The sequence below is a fragment of the Hordeum vulgare genome, chromosome 6H, assembly GCF_904849725.1.
Source record: "Hordeum vulgare subsp. vulgare chromosome 6H, MorexV3_pseudomolecules_assembly, whole genome shotgun sequence".
Taxonomy (NCBI): Eukaryota; Viridiplantae; Streptophyta; class Magnoliopsida; order Poales; family Poaceae; genus Hordeum; species Hordeum vulgare.
Window position 1 is genome coordinate 1558580 of NC_058523.1, and position 19637 is coordinate 1578216.

At 46.0% G+C, this 19637-nt stretch overlaps 1 protein-coding gene across 1 annotated transcript; it reads left to right on the top strand.

Moving 5' to 3' along the window:
• The first annotated feature begins 13601 nt into the window (after positions 1 to 13601).
• Positions 13602 to 16815, top strand: LOC123402462. Its single transcript, XM_045096387.1, has 3 exons — positions 13602 to 14685; positions 14902 to 16711; positions 16812 to 16815. Exons 1-3 carry the CDS (start codon positions 13602 to 13604, stop codon positions 16813 to 16815), a joined length of 2898 nt encoding a protein of 965 aa, XP_044952322.1.
• Positions 16816 to 19637: the final 2822 nt, after the last annotated feature.

Consider the following 19637-nt stretch of genomic DNA (forward strand, 5'->3'; position numbering starts at 1 on the left):
CGGGACAATTTCTAATCATTAATTTAATTCTCTCCCAAGATTGTGCAACATGTTCATGATCAAGTTGCTTAAAATTCATAATATCATTACGGAGAGAGATAATCTTAGCCGGCGGAAAAAGCTTAAATTTAATCACATCATTATCCACATCTTTCTTCTTTTGCATATCGCAAAGCTCAATGAAGGTATTAAGATGGGATGCGGCATCTTCACTAGGAAGGCCGGAGAATTGCTCTTTCATAACAAGATTCGGCAAAGCAGCATTGATTTCATATTATTCCGCACTAGTGGCGGGAGCAATCGTAGTACTAATAAAATTATTATTATTATTATTATTCGAGAAGTCACAAAGTTTGGTGTTTTCAGTCATGGTGACTTCAACAAGCAAATAAGAACACAAGCAAATGGAAACTTTGCCGAAGAAGGGAGAACAAAAAAGGCAAATGAAAACGGCAAATTGGTGAAGTGGGGGAGAGGAAAACGAGAGGCAACTAGCAAACAAAGTAAATGCAAGAGATTAGTTTGCGACACTTACTTGGATGAAGTCCTTACTTGATCCACCCCGGCAACGACGCCATAAATCTTCTTGCTACCTCCTGAGCTTACGTTGGGTTTTCCCTTGAAGAGGAAAGGGTGATGTAGCACATGTGCAGTAAGTATTTCCCTCAGTTTGAGAACCAAGGTATCAATCCAGTTGGAGGATCGCGTGAAGTCCAGAGTACCTGCGCAAAACACAAAAGAGCTTGCAACCAACGCTATAAAGGGGTTGTCAATTCCTTCTAGATTGTTTGCAAAGTGAGAACTGAAAGCGGAAAGCAAAACAAAGTAAAAGTGTAAGGCTGAAAATATGATGTGAAGTAGACCTGGGAGCCATAGTGTTCACTAGCGGCTTCTCTCAAAATAGAAAATAACACGGTGGGTGAACAAATTACTCTCGAGCAATTGATAGAACCGCGCAAAGTCATGACGATATCTAAGGCAATGATCATACATATAGGCATCAGGTCGGAGACAAGTTGACCGATACTTTCTGCATCTACTACTATTACTCCACACATCGACCGCTATCCAACATGCATCTAGTTTATTGAGTTCATGACGAACAGAATAACGCCTTAAGCAAGATGACATGATAGAGGGATAAACTCAAACCAATGGTGAAAACCCCATCTTTTTACCCTTGATGGCAACAACACGATACGTGCCTCGCTACCCCTTCTGTCACTGGGTGAGGTCATCGCACGGTATGAACCCAAAACCAAGCACTTCTCCCATTGCAAGAATCATATATCTGGTTGGCCAAAGAAAACCCAGAACTCGAAGAGAATTACAAGGATATGAAATCATGCATATAAGAAATCAGAGAAGACTCAAAAAATATTCATAGATAATCTGATCATAAATCCACAATTCATCGGTTCTCGACAAACACTCCGCAAAGGAAGATTACATCGGGTAGATCTCCATGAAGATCATGGATAACTTTGTATTGAAGATCCAAGAGAGAGAAGAAGCCATCTAGCTACTAGCTATGGACCCGTAGGTCCGAAGTAAACTACTCACGCATCATCGGAGAGGCAAAGGTGTTGATGAAGAGGCCCTCTGTCTCCGAAACCCCCTCCGGCAGGGCACCGGAAAGGTCTCCAGATGAGATCTCGTGGAAACGGAAGCTTGCGGCGGCGGAAAAGTGTTTTCGTGGCTCCCTTGATTTTTTTCTGGTATTTTAGGGAATATATAGGCCAGAGACCACGGGCAGAAGAGGTCCAGGGGGCCCACAAGCCAGGGAGGCGCGGCCTCCCCCTGGCCACGGCTAGGGGCTTGTGGGGTCCCTGGGGAGCCCCTGCCTTGGCTCTCAAGTCTCCCGATCTTCTGTTACGGAAAAAATCTTTTCGGAAGTTTTGTTCCGTTTGGACTCCGTTTCAAATCCTCCTCTGAAAAGGGTCAAAAACACGGAAAAATACAAGAAGTGACACTTGGCACTGAGTTAATAAGTTAGTCCCAGAAAAGATATAAAAGGCATATAAAACATCCAAAGTTTGACAAGATAATAGCATGAAACCATCACAAATTATAGATACGTTGGAGAAGTATCACTTCCGATCTATGTGCCGAATCACGGCACCTCTGCGTTCAACAGACGTGCATCCCGGTGACGTCTCCAACATCTTGAACCAGCAAGGAGGAAGGAGAGGTTGAGGAAGAGCTCCGGCAGCACTACGGCGTGGTGGTAGTGGAGCTACGTGGAACTCCGGCAGGGCTTCGCCAAGCACCGCAGAGAACGAGGAAGGAGAGAGGTAGGGCTGCGCCGAGGGAGAGAGGTTTCCGTGTCTCAAAAGGGCCTCAAACCTCAACTATATATAGGGGGAGAGGGAGGCGGTGCGCCACCTCTAGGGTTCCCACCCTAGGGGTGGCGGCCAGGGCAGCGAGGGGTGGAGGCGCACCCCTTGGTGGGCCTTGGGCCCCCTAGTGCTAGGGTTTGCCCTCACCCTTCTCTTGCTGCGCCTTGGGCTGGGTGGGACGTGCACCAGCCCACCTAGGGGTTGATTCCATCCCATGTTGCGGAATGTCGCATGGGAAACAAAAAATTTCCTACGCGCACGAAGACCTATCATGGTGATGTCCATCTACGAGAGGGGATGAGTGATCTACATACCCTTGTAGACCGTACAGCAGAAGCGTTAAGAAACGCGGTTGATGTAGTGGAACATCCTCACGTCCCTCGATCCGCCCAGTGAACCGTCCCGCGATCCGTCCCACGATCCGCTCCGATCTAGTGCCGAACGGATGGCACCTCCGCGTTCAGCACACGTACAGCTTGACGATGATCTCGGCCTTCTTGATCCAGCAAGAGAGACGGAGAGGTAGAAGAGTTCTCCGGTAGCATGACGGCGCTCCGGAGGTTGGTGATGATCTTTTCTCAACAGGGCTCCGCCCGAGCTCCGCAGAAACGCGATCTAGAGGAAAAACCGTGGAGGTATGTGGTCGGGCTGCCATGGAAAAGTCGTCTCAAATCAGCCCTAAAACCTCCGTATATATTGGTGGGAGAGGGGGAGCCTTGCCTTGGGGCTCAAGGAGCCCCAAGGGGGTCGGCCGAGCCAAGGGGGAAGGTCTCCCCCCCAAACCGAGTCCTACTTGGTTTGGTGGGTGGAGTCCTTCTTTCCTTTCCCACCTCCCCTTTTTTTCTCTTTGATTTTTCTTCCAATGCGCATCGGGTACTTTTGGGCTGTCCCACCAGCCCACTAAGGGCTGGTGCGCCACCCTCAAGACCTATGGGCTTCCCCGGGGTGGGTTGCCCCCCCCCCCCCACGGTGAACTCCCGGAACCCATTCGTCATTCCCGGTACATTCCCGGTAACTCCGAAAACCTTCCGGTAATCAAATGAGGTCATCCTATATATCAATCTTCGTTTTTGGACCATTCCGGAAACCCTCGTGACGTCCGTGATCTCATTAGGGACTTCGAACAACATTCAGTATACAACCATATGACTCAAATACGCATAAAACAACGTCGAACCTTAAGTGTGCAGACCCTGCGGGTTCGAGAACAATGTAGACATGACCCGAGAGACTCCTCGGTCAATATCCAATAGCGGGACCTGGATGCCCATATTGGATCCTACATATTCTACGAACATCTTATCGTTTGAACCTCAGTGCCAAGGATTCATATAATCCCGTATGTCATTCCCTTTGTCCTTCGGTATGTTACTTGCCCGAGATTCGATCGTCAGTATCCGCATACCTATTTCAATCTCGTTTACCGGCAAGTCTCTTTACTCGTTCCGTAATACAAGATCCCGCAACTTACACTAAGTCACATTGCTTGCAAGGCTTGTGTGTGATATTGTATTACCGAGTGGGCCCCGAGATACCTCTCCGTCACACGGAGTGACAAATCCCAGTCTTGATCCATACTAACTCAACGAACACCTTCGGAGATACCTGTAGAGCATCTTTATAGTCACCCAGTTACGTTGCGACGTTTGATACACACAAAGTATTCCTCCGGTGTTAGTGAGTTATATGATCTCATGGTCATAGGAACAAATACTTGACACGCAGAAAACAGTAGCAACAAAATGACACGATCAACATGCTACGTCTATTAGTTTGGGTCTAGTCCATCACGTCATTCTCCTAATGACGTGATCCAGTTATCAAGCAACAACACCTTGTTCATAATCAGAAGACACTGACTATCTTTGATCAACTGGCTAGCCAACTAGAGGCTTGCTAGGGACCGTGTTTTGTCTATGTATCCACACATGTAAATGAGTCTTCATTCAATACAATTATAGCATGGATAATAAACGATTATCTTGATACAGGAATTATAATAATAACTATATTTATTATGGCCTCTAGGGCATAATTCCAACAGTATCCCACTTACACTAGAGTCAATAATCTAGCCCTCACATCATCATGCGAATTACATTGTAATAAATCTAACACCCATACAGTTCTGGTGTTGATCATGCTTTGTCCGTGGAAGAGGTTTAGTCAGCGGGTCTGCTACATTCAGATCCGTGTGCACTTTGCATATATTTATGTCCTCTCCTTCGACGTAGTCGCGGATGAGGTTGAAGCGTCGTTTGATGTGTCTGGACTACTTGTGAAACAGTGGTTCCTTTGCTAAGGCAATGGCACCCGTGTTGTCACAGAACAAGGTTATTGGATTCAGTGCGCTTGGCACCACTCCAAGATCCGTCATGAACTGCTTCATGCAGACACCCTCCTTAGCCGCCTTCGAGGCAGCCATGTACTCCGCTTCACATGTAGAATCTGCTACGACGCTTTGCTTGGAACTGCACCAGCTTACCGCACCCCCATTAAGAATAAATAGGTATCCGGTTTGCGACTTAGAGTCGTCCGGATCTGTGTCAAAGCTTGCATCGACGTAACCCTTTACGGCGAGCTCTTCGTCACCTCCATACACGAGAAACATCTCCTTAGTCCTTTTCAGGTACTTCAGGATATTCTTGACCGCTGTCCAGTGATCCACTCCTGGATTACTCTGGAACCTACCTGCCATACTTATGGCCAGGCTAACGTCCGGTCTAGTGCACAACATCGCATACATGATAGAACCTATGGCTGAAGCATAGGGGACGGAGCGCATATGCTCTCTATCCTCATCAGTTGCTGGGCACTGAGTCTTACTCAATCTCGTATCTTGTAAAACTGGCAAGAACCCCTTCTTGGACTGTTCCATTTTGAACCTTTTCAAAACTTTATCAAGCTATGTGCTTTGTGAAAGTCCTATCAGGCGTTTTGATCTATCCCTGTAGATCTTAATGCCTAGAATGTAAGCAGCTTCTCCTAGGTCCTTCATAGAGAAACTTTTATTCAAGTAATCTTTATGCTCTCCAAAAACTCTACGTTGTTTCCAATCAACAATATGTCATCCACATATAATATTAGAAACGCCACAGAGCTCCCACTCACTTTCTTGTAAATACAAGATTCTCCAACCACTTCTATAAATCCAAATGCTTTGATAACCTCATCAAAACGTTTATTCCAACTCCGAGATGCTTGCACCAGTCCATAAATGGATCGCTGGAGCTTGCACACCTTGTTAGCATTCTTAGGATCGACAAAACCTTCGGGTTGCATCATATACAATTCTTCCTTAAGGAAACCGTTAAGGAACGCCGTTTTGACATCCATCTGCTAGATTTCATAATCGAAAAATGCAGCTATTGCTAACATGATTCTGACAGACTTAAGCATCGCTACGGGTGAGAATGTCTCATCGTAGTCAACTCCTTGAACTTGTGAAAAACCCTTTGCCACAAGTCGAGCTTTATAAACGGTCACATTGCCGTCAGCGTCCGTCTTTCTCTTAAAGATCCATTTGTTTTGAATAGCCTTGCGGCCCTCAAGCAGTACCTCCAAAGTCCACACTTTGTTCTCATACATGGATCCTATCTCCGACTTCATGGCTTCTAGCCATTTGTTGGAATCTGGGCCCACCATTGCTTCTTCATAACTTGCAGGTTCATTGTTGTCCAACAACATGATTGATAAGACGGGATTACCGTACCACTCTGGAGCAGCACGTGGTCTCGTCGACCTGCGTGGTACAACAGAAACTTGAACCGGAGTTTCATGATCATCATCATTAACTTCCTCCTCAACCGTCGTCGCAACGACAGAGGTTTCCCCTTGCCCTGCGCCACCATCCAGAGGGATGAGAGGTTCGACAACCTCGTCAAGTTCTATCTTCCTCCCACTCAATTCTCTCGAGAGAAACTCCTTCTCGAGAAAAGCTCCGTTTTTAGCAGCAAACACTTTGCCCTCGGATTTGAGATAGAAGGTGTACCCAACTATCTCTTTTGGGTAACATATGAAGACGCACTTTTCCGCTTTGGGTTCCAGCTTTTCAGGCTGAAGCTTTTTGACATAAGCATCACATCCCCAAACTTTAAGAAATGACAACTTTGGCCTTTTGCCATACCACAATTCGTATGGTGTCGTCTCAACGGATTTTGATGGTGGCCTATTTAAAGTGAATGCAGATGTTTCTAATGCATAACCCCAAAATGATAACGGCAAATCGGTAAGAGACATCATAGATCGCACCATCTCTAATAAAGTACGATTACGACGTTCGGACACACCATTACGCTGTGGTGTTCCAGGCGGTGTCAACTGTGAAACAATTCCACATTGTCTTAAGTGAGCACCAAACTCGAAACTCAGATATTCACCCCCACGATCAGACCGTAGGAACTTGATCTTCTTGTTACGATGATTTTCAACTTCACTCTGAAATTGCCTGAACTTTTCAAATGTTTCACACTTGTGCTTCATTAAGTAGACATAACCATATCTACTCAAATCGTCAGTGAAGGTGAGAAAATAACGATATCCGCCGCGTGCCTCTACACTCATCGGACTACACACATCGGTATGTATGATTTCCAACAAGTCACTTGCACGCTCCATTGTTCCGGAGAACGGAGTTCTAGTCATCTTGCCGATGAGGCATGGTTCGCACGTGTCAAGTGAATCAAAGCCAAGTGACTCCAAAAGTCCATCGGCATGGAGTTTCTTCATGCGCTTTACACCAATATGACCTAAGCGGCAGTGCCACAAAAATATGGCGCTATCATTGTTAACTCTAACTCTTTTGGTATCAATGTTATGTATGTGTGTATCGCTATCAAGATTCAATATGAATAATCCTCTCACATTGGATGCATGACCATAAAAGATGTTACTCATAGAAACAGAACAACCATTATTCTCTGACTTAAAAGAGTAACCGTCTCGCAATAAACAAGATCCAGATATAATGTTCATGCTCAACGCAGGCACTAAATAACAATGATTCAGGTTCATAACTAATCCTGATGGTAACTGAAGTGAAACTGTGCCGACGGCGATTGCATCAACCTTGGAACCATTTCCTACACGCATCGTCACTTCATCTTTCGCCAGCCTTCGTTTATTCCGCAGTTCCTGTTTCGAGTTGCAAATGTGAGCAACAGAACCGGTATCGAATACCCAGGCACTACTACGAGAGCCGGTTAAGTACACATCAATAACATGTATATCGAATATACCTGATTTTTCTTTGGCCGCCTTCTTATCTGGCAGATACTTGGGGCAATTGCGCTTCCAGTGACCCATACCCTTGCAATAGTAACACTCTGTTTCAGGCTTAGGTCCAGCTTTGGGTTTCTTCGTCGGATTGGCAACAGGCTTGCCGCTCTTCTTTGAATTACCCTTCTTGCCTTTGCCGTTTCTCTTGAAACTAGTGGTCTTATTCACCATCAACACTTGATGCTCTTTACGGAGTTCAGACTCTGCGACTTTCAGCATCGCAAACAACTCGCCGGGAGACTTGTTCATCCCTTGCATGTTGTAGTTCAACACAAAGCCTTTATAGCTTGGCGGCAGTGATTGAAGGATTCTGTCAGTGATAGCCTCTTGCGGGAGTTCAATCCCCAGCTCAGCTAGACGGTTTGAGTACCCAGACATTTTGAGCACATGTTCACTGACAGACGAGTTCTCCTCCATCTTGCAAGCATAGAATTTATCGGAGGTCTCATACCTCTCGATCCGGGCGTTCTTCTGAAAGATAAACTTCAACTCCTGGAACATCTCAAATGCTCCATGACGCTCAAAGCGACGTTGAAGTCCCGGTTCCAAGCCATACAAGACTGCACATTGAACTATTGAGTAGTCCTCCTTACGTGCTAACCAAGCGTTCTTAACATCCTGATCAGCCGTAGCGGGTGGTTCATCTCCTAGCGCAGCATTAAGGACATAATCCTTCTTCCCAGCTTGTAAGATTAGCTTAAGATTACGAGCCCAGTCTACAAAGTTGCTTCCATCATCTTTCAACTTAGCTTTCTCTAGGAACGTATTAAAATTCAGGATGACTCTCGCGTGAGCCATGATCTACAACACAAATATATTCAAAGTGGACTTAGACTATGTTCAAGATAATTAGAGTTTAACTTAATCAAATTATATGCTAAACTCCCACTCAAAAAGTACATCTCTCTAGTCATTTGAGTGGTTCATGATCCACTTACGCTATCCCAAGTCCGATCATCACGTGAGTCGAGAGTAGTTTCAGTGGTAAGCATCCCTATGCTAATCATATCAACTATATGATTCATGATCGACCTTTCGGTCTCATGTGTTCCGAGGCCATGTCTGCACATGCTAGGCTCGTCAAGCTTAACCCGAGTGTTCCGCGTGCGCAACTGTTTTGCACCCGTTGTATGTGAACGTTGAGTCTATCACACCCGATCATCACGTGGTGTCTCGAAACGACGAACTGTAGCAACGGTGCACAGTCGGGGAGAACACAATTTCGTCTTGAAATTTTAGTGAGAGATCACCTCATAATGCTACCGTCGTTCTAAGCAAAATAAGGTGCATAGAAGGATTAACATCACATGCAAGTCATAAGTGACATGATATGGCCATCATTACGTGCTCCTTGATCTCCATCACCAAAGCACCGGCACGGTCTTCTTGTCACCGGCGCCACACCACGATCTCCATCAACGTGTCGCCATGGGGGTTGTCGTGCTACTCATGCTATTACTACTAAAGCTACATCCTAGCAAAATAGTAAACGCATCTGAAAGCACAAACGTTAGTATAAAGACAACCCTATGGCTCCTGCCGGTTGCCGTACCATCGACGTGCAAGTCGATATTATCTATTACAACATGATCATCTCATACATCCAATATATCACATCACATCGTTGGCCATATCACATCACAAGCATACCCTGCAAAAACAATTTAGACGTCCTCTAATTTTGTTGTTGCATGTTTTACGTGGTGACCATGGGTATCTAGTAGGATCGCATCTTACTTACGCAAACACCACAATGGAGATATATGAGTTGCTATATAACCTCATCCAAGGACCTCCTCGGTCAAATCCGATTCAACTAAAGTTGGAGAAACTTGACACTTGCCAGTCATCTTTGAGCAACGGGGTTACTCGTAGCGATGAAACCAGTCTCTCGTAAGCGTACGAGTAATGTCGGTCCAAGCCGCTTCAATCCAACAATACCGCCGAATCAAGAAAAGACTAAGGAGGGCAGCAAAACGCACATCACCGCCCATAAAAACTTGTGTGTTCTACTCGACAAGAGATCTACGCATGAACCTAGCTCATGATGCCACTGTTGGGGAATGTCCCATGGCAAACAAAAAATTTCCTACACGCACGAAGACCTATCATGGTGATGTCCATCTACGAGAGGGGATGAGTGATCTACATACTCTTGTAGACCATACAGCAGAAGCGTTAAGAAACGCGGTTGATGTAGTGGAACGTCCTCACGTCCCTCGATCCGCCCCGCGAACCGTCCCGCGATCCGTCCCACGATCCGCTCCGATCTAGTGCCGAACGGACGGCACCTCCGCGTTCAACACACGTACAGCTCGACGATGATCTCGGCCTTCTTGATCCAGCAAGAGAGACGGAGAGGTAGAAGAGTTCTCCGGCAGCGTGACGGCGCTCCGGAGGTTGGTGATGATCTCATCTCAGCAGGGCTCCGCCCGAGCTCCGCAGAAACGCGATCTAGAGGAAAAACCATGGAGGTATGTGGTCGGGCTGCCGTGGAAAAGTCATCTCAAATCAGCCCTAAAACCTCCGTTTATATAGGTGGGAGAGGGGGAGCCTTGCCTTGGGGCTCAAGGAGCCCTAAGGGGGTCGGCCGAGCCAAGGGGGAAGGTCTCCCCCCCCCCAAACCGAGTCCTACTTGGTTTGGTGGGTGGAGTCCTTCTTTCCTTTCCCACCTCCCCTTTTTTTTCTTTTTCTCTTTGATTTTTCTTCCAATGCGCATAGGGTCCTTTTGGGCTGTCCCACCATCTCACTAAGGGCTGGTGCGCCACCCTCAAGACCTATTGGCTTCCCTGGGGTGGGTTGCCCCCCCCCCCCCCGGTGAACTCCCGGAACCCATTCGTCATTCCCGGTACATTCCCGATAACTCCGAAAACCTTCCGGTAATCAAATGAGGTCATCCTATATATCAATCTTCGTTTCCGGACCATTCCGGAAACCCTCGTGACGTCCGTGATCTCATCCGGGACTCCGAAAAACATTCGTTAACCAACCATAACTCAAATACGCATAAAACAACGTCGAACCTTAAGTGTGCAGACCCTGCTGGTTCGAGAACTATGTAGACATGACCTGAGAGACTCCTCGGTCAATATCCAATAGCGGGACCTGGATGCCCATATTGGATCCTACATATTCTACGAAGATCTTATCGTTTGAACCTCAGTGTCAAGGATTCATATACTCCCGTATGTCATTCCCTTTGTCCTTCGGTATGTTACTTGCCCGAGATTCGATCGCCAGTATCCTCATACCTATTTCAATCTTGTTTACCGGCAAGTCTCTTTACTCGTTCCGTAATACAAGATCCCGCAACTTACACTAAGTCACATTGCTTGCAAGGCTTGTGTGTGATGTTGTATTACCGAGTGGGCCCCGAGATACCTCTCCGTCACACGGAGTGACAAATCCCAGTCTTGATCCATACTAACTCAACGAACACCTTCGGAGATACCTGTAGAGCATCTTTATAGTCACCCAGTTACGTTGCGACGTTTGATACACACAAAGTATTCCTCCGGTGTTAGTGAGTTATATGATCTCATGGTCATAGGAACAAATACTTGACACGCAGAAAACAGTAGCAACAAAATGACACGATCAACATGCTATGTCTATTAGTTTGGGTCTAGTCCATCACGTGATTCTCCTAATGACGTGATCCAGTTATCAAGCAACAACACCTTGTTCATAATCAGAAGACACTGACTATCTTTGATCAACTGGCTAGCCAACTAGAGGCTTGCTAGGGACAGTGTTTTGTCTATGTATCCAGACATGTAAATGAGTCTTCATTCAATACAATTATAGCATGGATAATAAACAATTATCTCGATACAGGAATTATAATAATAACTATATTTATTATTGCCTCTAGGCCATAATTCCAACATACCACACTTGGCCCAGGTAGCCTCCCGGGGCTGGTGACCCATCCCGGTGGACCCCCGGAACCCTTCCGGTGGTCCCCGTACGTTACCGGTGACGCCCGAAACATTTCCGGCGTCCAAAACATCTCATCCTATATATCAATCTATACCTCCGGACCATTCCGGAACTCCTCTGATGTCCGGGATCTCATCCGGGACTCCGAACAACCTTCAGTAACCACGTACACTATTTCCCTATAACCCTAGCGTCATCGAACCACGGGTTCGGGAAGCATGCAGACATGACCGATACACCTCTCCGGCCAATGACCAACAATGGGGTCTGGATATCCATGTTGGCTCCCACACGCTCTACGATGATTTCATCGGATGAACCACGATGTCAAGGATTCAATCAATCCCGTATGCAATTCCCTTTGTCTATCGGCATGATACTTGCCCGAGATTCGATCGTCCGTATCCCCATACGTTGTTCAACCTCGTTACCGGCAAGTCTCTTTACTCGTTCTATAGAACATCATCCCGTGACTAACTCCTTAGTCACATTGAGCTCATCATGATGATGTTCTACCGAGTGGGCCCAGAGATACCTCTCCGTCACACGGAGTGACAAATCCCTGTCTCGATTCGTACCAACCCAGCAAACACGTTCGGAGATACCCGTAGTGTATCTTTATAGTCACCCAGTTACGTTGTGACGTTGGATACACCCAAAGCACTTCTACGGTGTCCGGGAGTTGCACAATCTCACGGTCCAAGGAAATGATACTTGACATTAGAAAAGCTTTAGCAGACGAACAACACGATCTAGTGCTATGCTTAGGATTGGGTCTTGTCCATCACATCATTCTCCTAATGATGTGATCCCGTTATCAATGATATCCAATGTCCATGATCAGAAAACCATGATCATCTATTGATCAATGAGCTAGCCAACTAGAGGTTTACTAGGGACACATTATGATCTATATATTCACACATGTATTACTGTTTCCGGCTAATACAATTATAGCATGAACAATAGACAATTATCATGAACAAAGAAATATAATAATAACCACTTTATTATTGCCTCTAGGGCATATTTCCAACATCCTTCGACTCTGACGTCGTAATGAAGGCATCATTCCACCCTTCATCGTCGTCGTTCTAGGTCGACACTTCTTTTAGCTCCATGTTGAAGTGTGCGACCTCCTTCCACGTACAATTGTCCTTGTAATAGGCGGCTCGCTCCGCCCTCCTTTTCGTGTAGAACTTACACTCGTTGATGACGTCCTACGGGAGGCATTGCCGCCACACCGCCATGGCCTCCTCGTCCATCTCAGCGATGCTGAGGCGGCGCTCCCACCTCCAATTCTTGTGATGGTCCTCGTCGGTCAAAAGCCGCAGGGGAGGCATGAGCTCCTGTGCTGCCACCTCGGGGAAGTTCATCTCCCTATGAGGACGCCATAGGTGCCACACCAACGTATCGTACGCGTGGACGGCCTCATGGGCGGTGTCGAACGTGCCGAGGGTGAGACGTGTCTCACCGAAGCGGATCTCGGCATAGAAGATATCGGACGGGCGCGCGTGGACGCCACTATAGCCCGAACTTCCCCGATGGCGTGGCAGCATGGTGGCATAGCGGCAGCGAGGCGATAAAGAAGAAGCATGGCGAGGAATAGCGGCGAAGAGGGTGCGTGGCAAGATAGAGCAGTGGAAAGAACGCGTGGATGGGCGTTGGATTTATAGCGCGTGCGGCGACACATGCCAGAACTGCCGCGTGCCCCTGCTTTTTCTTGCGTGCGTGGCCGTTTTTTTTACCCGCCATTTTTTCCCTCGTTCGTTGGAGCATGCACGGACGCAAATGCGCTAAAAAACCTGTTTTTCACGCGCACTTTGTTTGACGCGTCTGTTAGAGATGCTCTTAAACTTGCAAACTAGACACACGCCTTCACTTAATTACCTTGTAATTAAGATGACATGTACTATATGAATTTTGAGTTTGCGAACCACATGTCCCATGAGGTAATTAAGATTTCATCTATACCAACTTATTCACTTAATTACCTTTCAAAATAACTACTCTTAATTTTCGAGGACTTAAATAATACTGTATATGGTAGCAATATGTATTGTGCAAGTCAAATCTAACCGTCGTTCTTTACTACAGCGCGTAAAGGATTTTGATGACACCGTCAAACAAGTGCTTCATCTGCTTCATATGCGTGATAGTGATGGTACCGCAGAAGGCAAAACTGAAGTATTCTTCTTTGCTGGCTGGCGCGGCGAGGGACTGGTAGCATCTGCTGTTCTTAGAGCTCTAGCCGAACGCCTAAAATCTGAAAGAACCGATTCTGGCATGACAAGGCATTTTGAGAAAATTATCCACGTCGATTGCTCTTTGTGGAAAAACAGAAGGACGATGCAGAGGGCAATTGCAGAGGCATTAAACCTTCACCACTTAATGTACACATTTGATGCGAGGGATGAAGAAGATGATTTCAGAGGGGTAGATGACAACTCTAGAGCAGTAATAAATAGCGTCGGAAGTGCGATCAACCGGTGCCTAATAAACAAAAGATTCCTGATGATTTTTCACTATGGAGGAGATGAAAATATTGATCTCACAGAGTCAGGCGTTCCTTTTTTTGGTGAAGGTAAGTTGTTATGGACCAAGCATGGAAGATTTCAGTTCTCACGGAAAGAACTGAAGGTGATGTCCAGTTCTGTTAATATACGTATGTATATCACTCCCGACCAAGGCATATATATTAGGCCACAAGTGCGTGCTTTATTGCACAAAGAAGCTGCTGAAGTGATGGGTTACACCAGCATGGATGAAATCAAGCCATCAATAGTTGTGGATTGCTTTTTGTACTCACTGCTCCTGACAAAAGAAGTACGTGGAAAGTCTATCAGTGTTGACTATGGTTGGGCTACTCATGCTTGCAACTACTGGATATGTGATGGAATACTTGATGGAATAGTCAGAGCTTGGGAGGTTGGCAATGCGTTGTGTGGAGTGATACCACCGCTGGGATATTTTCCAGATGAAACAGCAGTTCTGGTAAGTTGGTTGGACAGAAACAAAAAACCCTACGAAGGCTGGAATTCAATCACCTCAAACAAACAAGCAGCACAGAATATCTCTGTTGTCCATGTTAATGCAACATCCTATTTTCTAACATTTGAGGGTGACAGTCAGCCAGAAGAACTACAAAATGATATGTTTCAACTAGCCAGCAACCTCCGTGTGCTAAAACTCTGCAAGTGTAGCTTTGATTTTTCATCGCCGCCTTTCCGCTGCTGCCAAAACCTAAGGTTCCTATGGCTTGACCACTGCACAAACACTGGGAAGGAGCATCAAGAAGGGGCATGTTTTCCAGATTTGCTGGTGCTTGACTTACGTTGTACAGACTATGTCTTGTTGCCACGGATGATTGAACTGATGACCAATCTCAGGGAGCTAAATACAAAGGGAGTATCATGGAGGACTATAAGCCATGCCTGGAAAAAGCTACAGAATCTGCACAAGCTCCGGTTAACTGAATTTTCAGATGTGATAACAGTGGACAATTGCTCTGCCATAGACATGATGAACCTCGAGCTCCTTGACTTTTCTGGGAACACTCACATGGAATCATTGCCTGAAATGTCATCAGCAAGAAGCCTCAAGGTGCTTGTTGTTGATGGTTGTTCCAACTTGAAACATGTTTCATTGGAAGGAGTTCCTTCACAACTCGAGAGTTTTAGCTTTGATGGTTATGGCCCAGCAGAGAATTGGGGTCATCCCATACAACTGCCAAGAAAGGAATCCCGCCCGAAGTCTTGCGTGGAACCAATGGAAGAAGCCAAGGTATCAAGGATCTCCTTAGAGGGTTGCGCTCGATTGCATAGCATATTCTTGCGTGCATTGTTCAACCTGAAGGAGTTGGACATGTCAGGTACGGCCATCAAAACAATTGATCTCGGTGCAATGGATGTCCCACGGCTCAAGAAGCTATTCCTACAGGGTTGTGAGCAACTCCATAGTTTAGTCTGGGATGGACTAAACCCGACATTGGAAGTGCTACATGTAGACACTAATCGGGGGATGACGAGATCAGGGTTCTGCTGTGGAGAACAGAGGTCCGTTGACTTTGAGGCATGTATTTGTTTTACAGATGGACGGTTTCTTTGGTTGCCCATAAAAGCACTATATGCCCGAATCAGGAGGGAAGATTCCAGACATACAAGGAGAATCTTTCTTTCTCCAAGAGAATATGCTTTTTCCTCCGGTTACTCGAAAGTGCACCTCCATATATCTTCTTCAATCACTAAAAGTATAGGGGAGATCCCCCCAAGCCAGGAGGATCATATTCCAATGGTGCCATTTCTACATTACAAGGATGTCGTCGTCCGTGCAAAGGATATAACATGTTTGTCCTTGGTGTCGGACTGCCAACAGCTTCATCCTTTGGACTGCCATATCGAGATTGGAAAAGGAAGCCATGATTTAGAGACTATGCTGATGGACTCAGGTTCTTTCTCTTGGTGTGTACGATCAATGCATGTGCATGACAATTCCTCGGTCACAACTATCCCGCACACTTCAGCAGACTGGGGTAATTTAAAATGGTGTCGTGCAGAGAGGTGCCCCAAAATGTTGGCTCTCTTTACTTCAGGACTTCAGCACTTCCGTTCTTTAAGGACACTTTCGGCGTCTGATCTCCGGATGGCCTATTGCATCTTGGGTAGAGGCCTCAATAATATCGGGAAATATATCTTCGAAGCACTACAGTATATATACCTACACAATTGCCCCAGGTTGGTATTCGTCATCCCCATTTCGACCTTCACCTTGCCAAGCTTGGAGACTCTCCACATAGCATACTGCAGTAAGCTGCAACATGTTTTCCCATTGGATGACAAGCATTCCGAAGAAATAGCATCTGGTGTCACATTCAATAACCTGAAGCACATCAAGCTGTACCATCTCCACAGTCTAGAGCAGATATGTGAGGCCAGACTGACCGCGCCGTCGTTGGAAACCATCAGCCTCAGGGACTGTTGGGGCCTCAGGCGGCTTCCCGCTATAGGCTCTAAGCTACCAATGGTGGACTGCGAGAATGACTGGTGGGAGAGGCTGGAGTGGGATGGCTTGGAGGCCAACCATGACCCGTCGCTCTTCCAAACACGCCACTCGAATTACTACAAGAAGACCCTCCCGAGGGTCTCCGTTCTGAGGTTTGTCGTATAACACGGATTCTGTACATGAATTTGGATAAGTTGAACAGGTTCCATTCCAAGTACTCTTTATTCTTAATTACCTCTATTCATTTCTCAGGTAATTGGGTGCACTGCTCTGGATGTCAGTTTACATGGAGCATTGGTCTACCATACGTTGTCACAAGTTGTGATCTCACAGCTCTCAAAGTGTTTCCCATTGCCTGTGTATTTGTTGTGTTTCTTGCAATTTCTACAGTGTGGCGTGCGCACATCGAAGAAATGATGTGTTTTCTTTTCACGAAGCTACGTTATCTGGGTATGCTTGGATTGGCGTGTTAAGCACTGGAGTGCTATAGTTTTCTCCTACTGCTTGGTGTGGTGTTGATCACAACCTAGCTGTGTTGTGCAGATTTGCTGTGTGCTTGCAATAAGAGGGTGTGCCTGTGTGCATCAACCAAGAGATGTGTGATTGGTTAATTTGGTTGATTATACAACAATTGTTATTGTGATGATTTAATGCAAACTAGCTGCGGATGTATATAGACTAATTTTAGAGTGTAGATTTACTCATTTTGCTCCATGTGTAGATCATATTAGAATTTCTAAAAAGATAATAGGAACGTAGGGTAGCAGTCTTCTGACTGAAAATTGGTGGTGCAGAGGAGATCGTGCTTCGTTGGCGCCCCGGAGCGCCGCCTTGTAGATCGGCCGACAGAAAGAATGTTGGTTATGTCTTATCTAACTCTTCCACTGCTTGTCTGTCTCAAAAACAAACCTTTTCCACCGTCCGATTGAAAATTCCAAGATTGATGCTTTTTTTTTCTGGTCGTGCAGTTTTGAGCTGTGCAGTTTTTAAGTTTTGTTTTGATTGTTTCGTCTTTATTTTTTTTTTTGGCCACTGCAGTGAGCGCGGCTATGTGCCGCTTCTGAGACCTTTTATTTGGCACGTGAACCGCGACCTAACGAGGTAGCACGCACCCACTTCCGCCCGATCGCCCTATTGCCACTAGTGGAAAACGGGTCTTTGGCCTGGACCCTTTAGTCCCGGCCTTTCTCTGGGCCGGGACTAAAGGCCCGGCCACGTCGCCCCAAAATCCCAATGCCGCCCACGAGGCTTTGGTCCCGGCCCGTAAGGAGCCTTTAGTCCCGGTTTGTGTCTCAAACTGGGACTAAAGGGCTACGCGGTGTGTAGCCCGCATGTGCTCCACCTTTAGTTCCGGTTTGTGTCTCAAACCGGGACTAAAGTCCTCTGCCTATATATATTGGCCACAGCCCCCCTCTCCCCTCTTCCTTCCATTTTTCTTGGATGGAAGAGTGTGGGTGTGTGCTAGCTCTCCATTTTTCTTGGATGCACTAGAGGTGTTTGTTGAAATGTGTCTTAGAGCGATGCCGCTTCAGTTCACCGAACACAACTACGATATGAGATGCCCGAGCCACGCTTAAACCTCTTCCTCTTTATTTCTACTTATTCTAAAAGGTTAGCAACTATATTTCCTCGTTTAGACCGTGTGGTACTAATTTTTAGGATCGTGATTGTATTTGATATACAGTCGTATAACGCAGATGAGCCATCCATGGATATACGGTGATCGACGCACAGCCGCTTATAGAGAAGGCGTGCATTCTTTTCGAGATGCAGCCGATGCGAACAAGCATGATGGTGGCTATATGTTTTGTCCATGTGTTGAATGTCGGAATGAGAAGGATTACACTTCCTCAAGAGTCATTCAGAGCCACCTGCTTCGGTCCGGTTTTATGTTGGGCTATAATGTTTGGACCAAGCACGGAGAAAGAGGGGTTATGATGGAAGAAGACGATGAAGAAGAAGAGAATGATGATGACAACTACCGATCTATGTTCCCTGAGTATGCTGATACCGCAATGGAAGACAATGAAGAAGAAGACCAGGATAAAGAACGGGAACCAGATGAGCCCGCTGATGATCTTGGCCGGGTCATTTCTGATGCACGGCGAGGTTGCGACACAGAAAAGGATAGGTTGCAGTTCGAGAAGATGTTACAAGACCACAACAAATTGTTGTATCCAACTTGTGAAGATGGCCAGAAGAAGTTGGGTAGCACACTGGAATTGCTGAAGTGGAAGGCAGAGACCGGTGCGACTGACTCGTCATTCAAAAAGTTGTTGGTACTGATGAAGAAGATGTTGGAATTATGCCCTAGAGGCAATAATAAATATATAGTTATTATTATAGTTCCTGTATCAAGATAATAGTTTATTATCCATGCTATAATTGTATTGAATGAAGACTCATTTACATGTGTGGATACATAGACAAAACACCGTCCCTAGCATGCCTCTAATTGGCTAGCCAGTTGATCAATGATAGTCAGTGTCTTCTGATTATGAACAAGGTGTTGTTGCTTGATAACTGGATCACGTCATTGGGAGAATCACGTGATGGACTAGACCCAAACTAATAGACGTAGCATGTTGATCGTGTCATTTTGTTGCTACTGTTTTCTGCGTGTCAAGTATTTATTCCTATGACCATGAGATCATATAACTCACTGACACCGGAGGAATGCTTTGTGTGTATCAAACGTCGCAACGTAACTGGGTGACTATAAAGATGCTCTACAGGTATCTCCGAAGGTGTTAGTTGAGTTAGTATGGATCAAGACTGGGATTTGTCACTCCGTGTGACGGAGAGGTATCTCGGGGCCCACTCGGTAATACAACATCACACACAAGCCTTGCAAGCAATGTAACTTAGTGTAAGTTGCGGGATCTTGTATTACGGAACGAGTAAAGAGACTTGCCGGTAAACGAGATTGAAATAGGTATGCGGATACTGACGATCGAATCTCGGGCAAGTAACATACCGAAGGACAAAGGGAATGACATACGGGATTATACGAATCCTTGACACTGAGGTTCAAACGATAAGATCTTCGTAGAATATGTAGGATCCAATATGGGCATC

Bases quoted from the DNA above. Each gene is read 5' to 3' on its own strand.
- LOC123402462 (XM_045096387.1), top strand. From the start codon at position 13,602: ATGGTAGCAATATGTATTGTGCAAGTCAAATCTAACCGTCGTTCTTTA. The intron at 14,686-14,901 runs GTCAGCCAGAAG...TACGTTGTACAG, and splicing joins TCTAACATTTGAGGGTGACA to ACTATGTCTTGTTGCCACGG.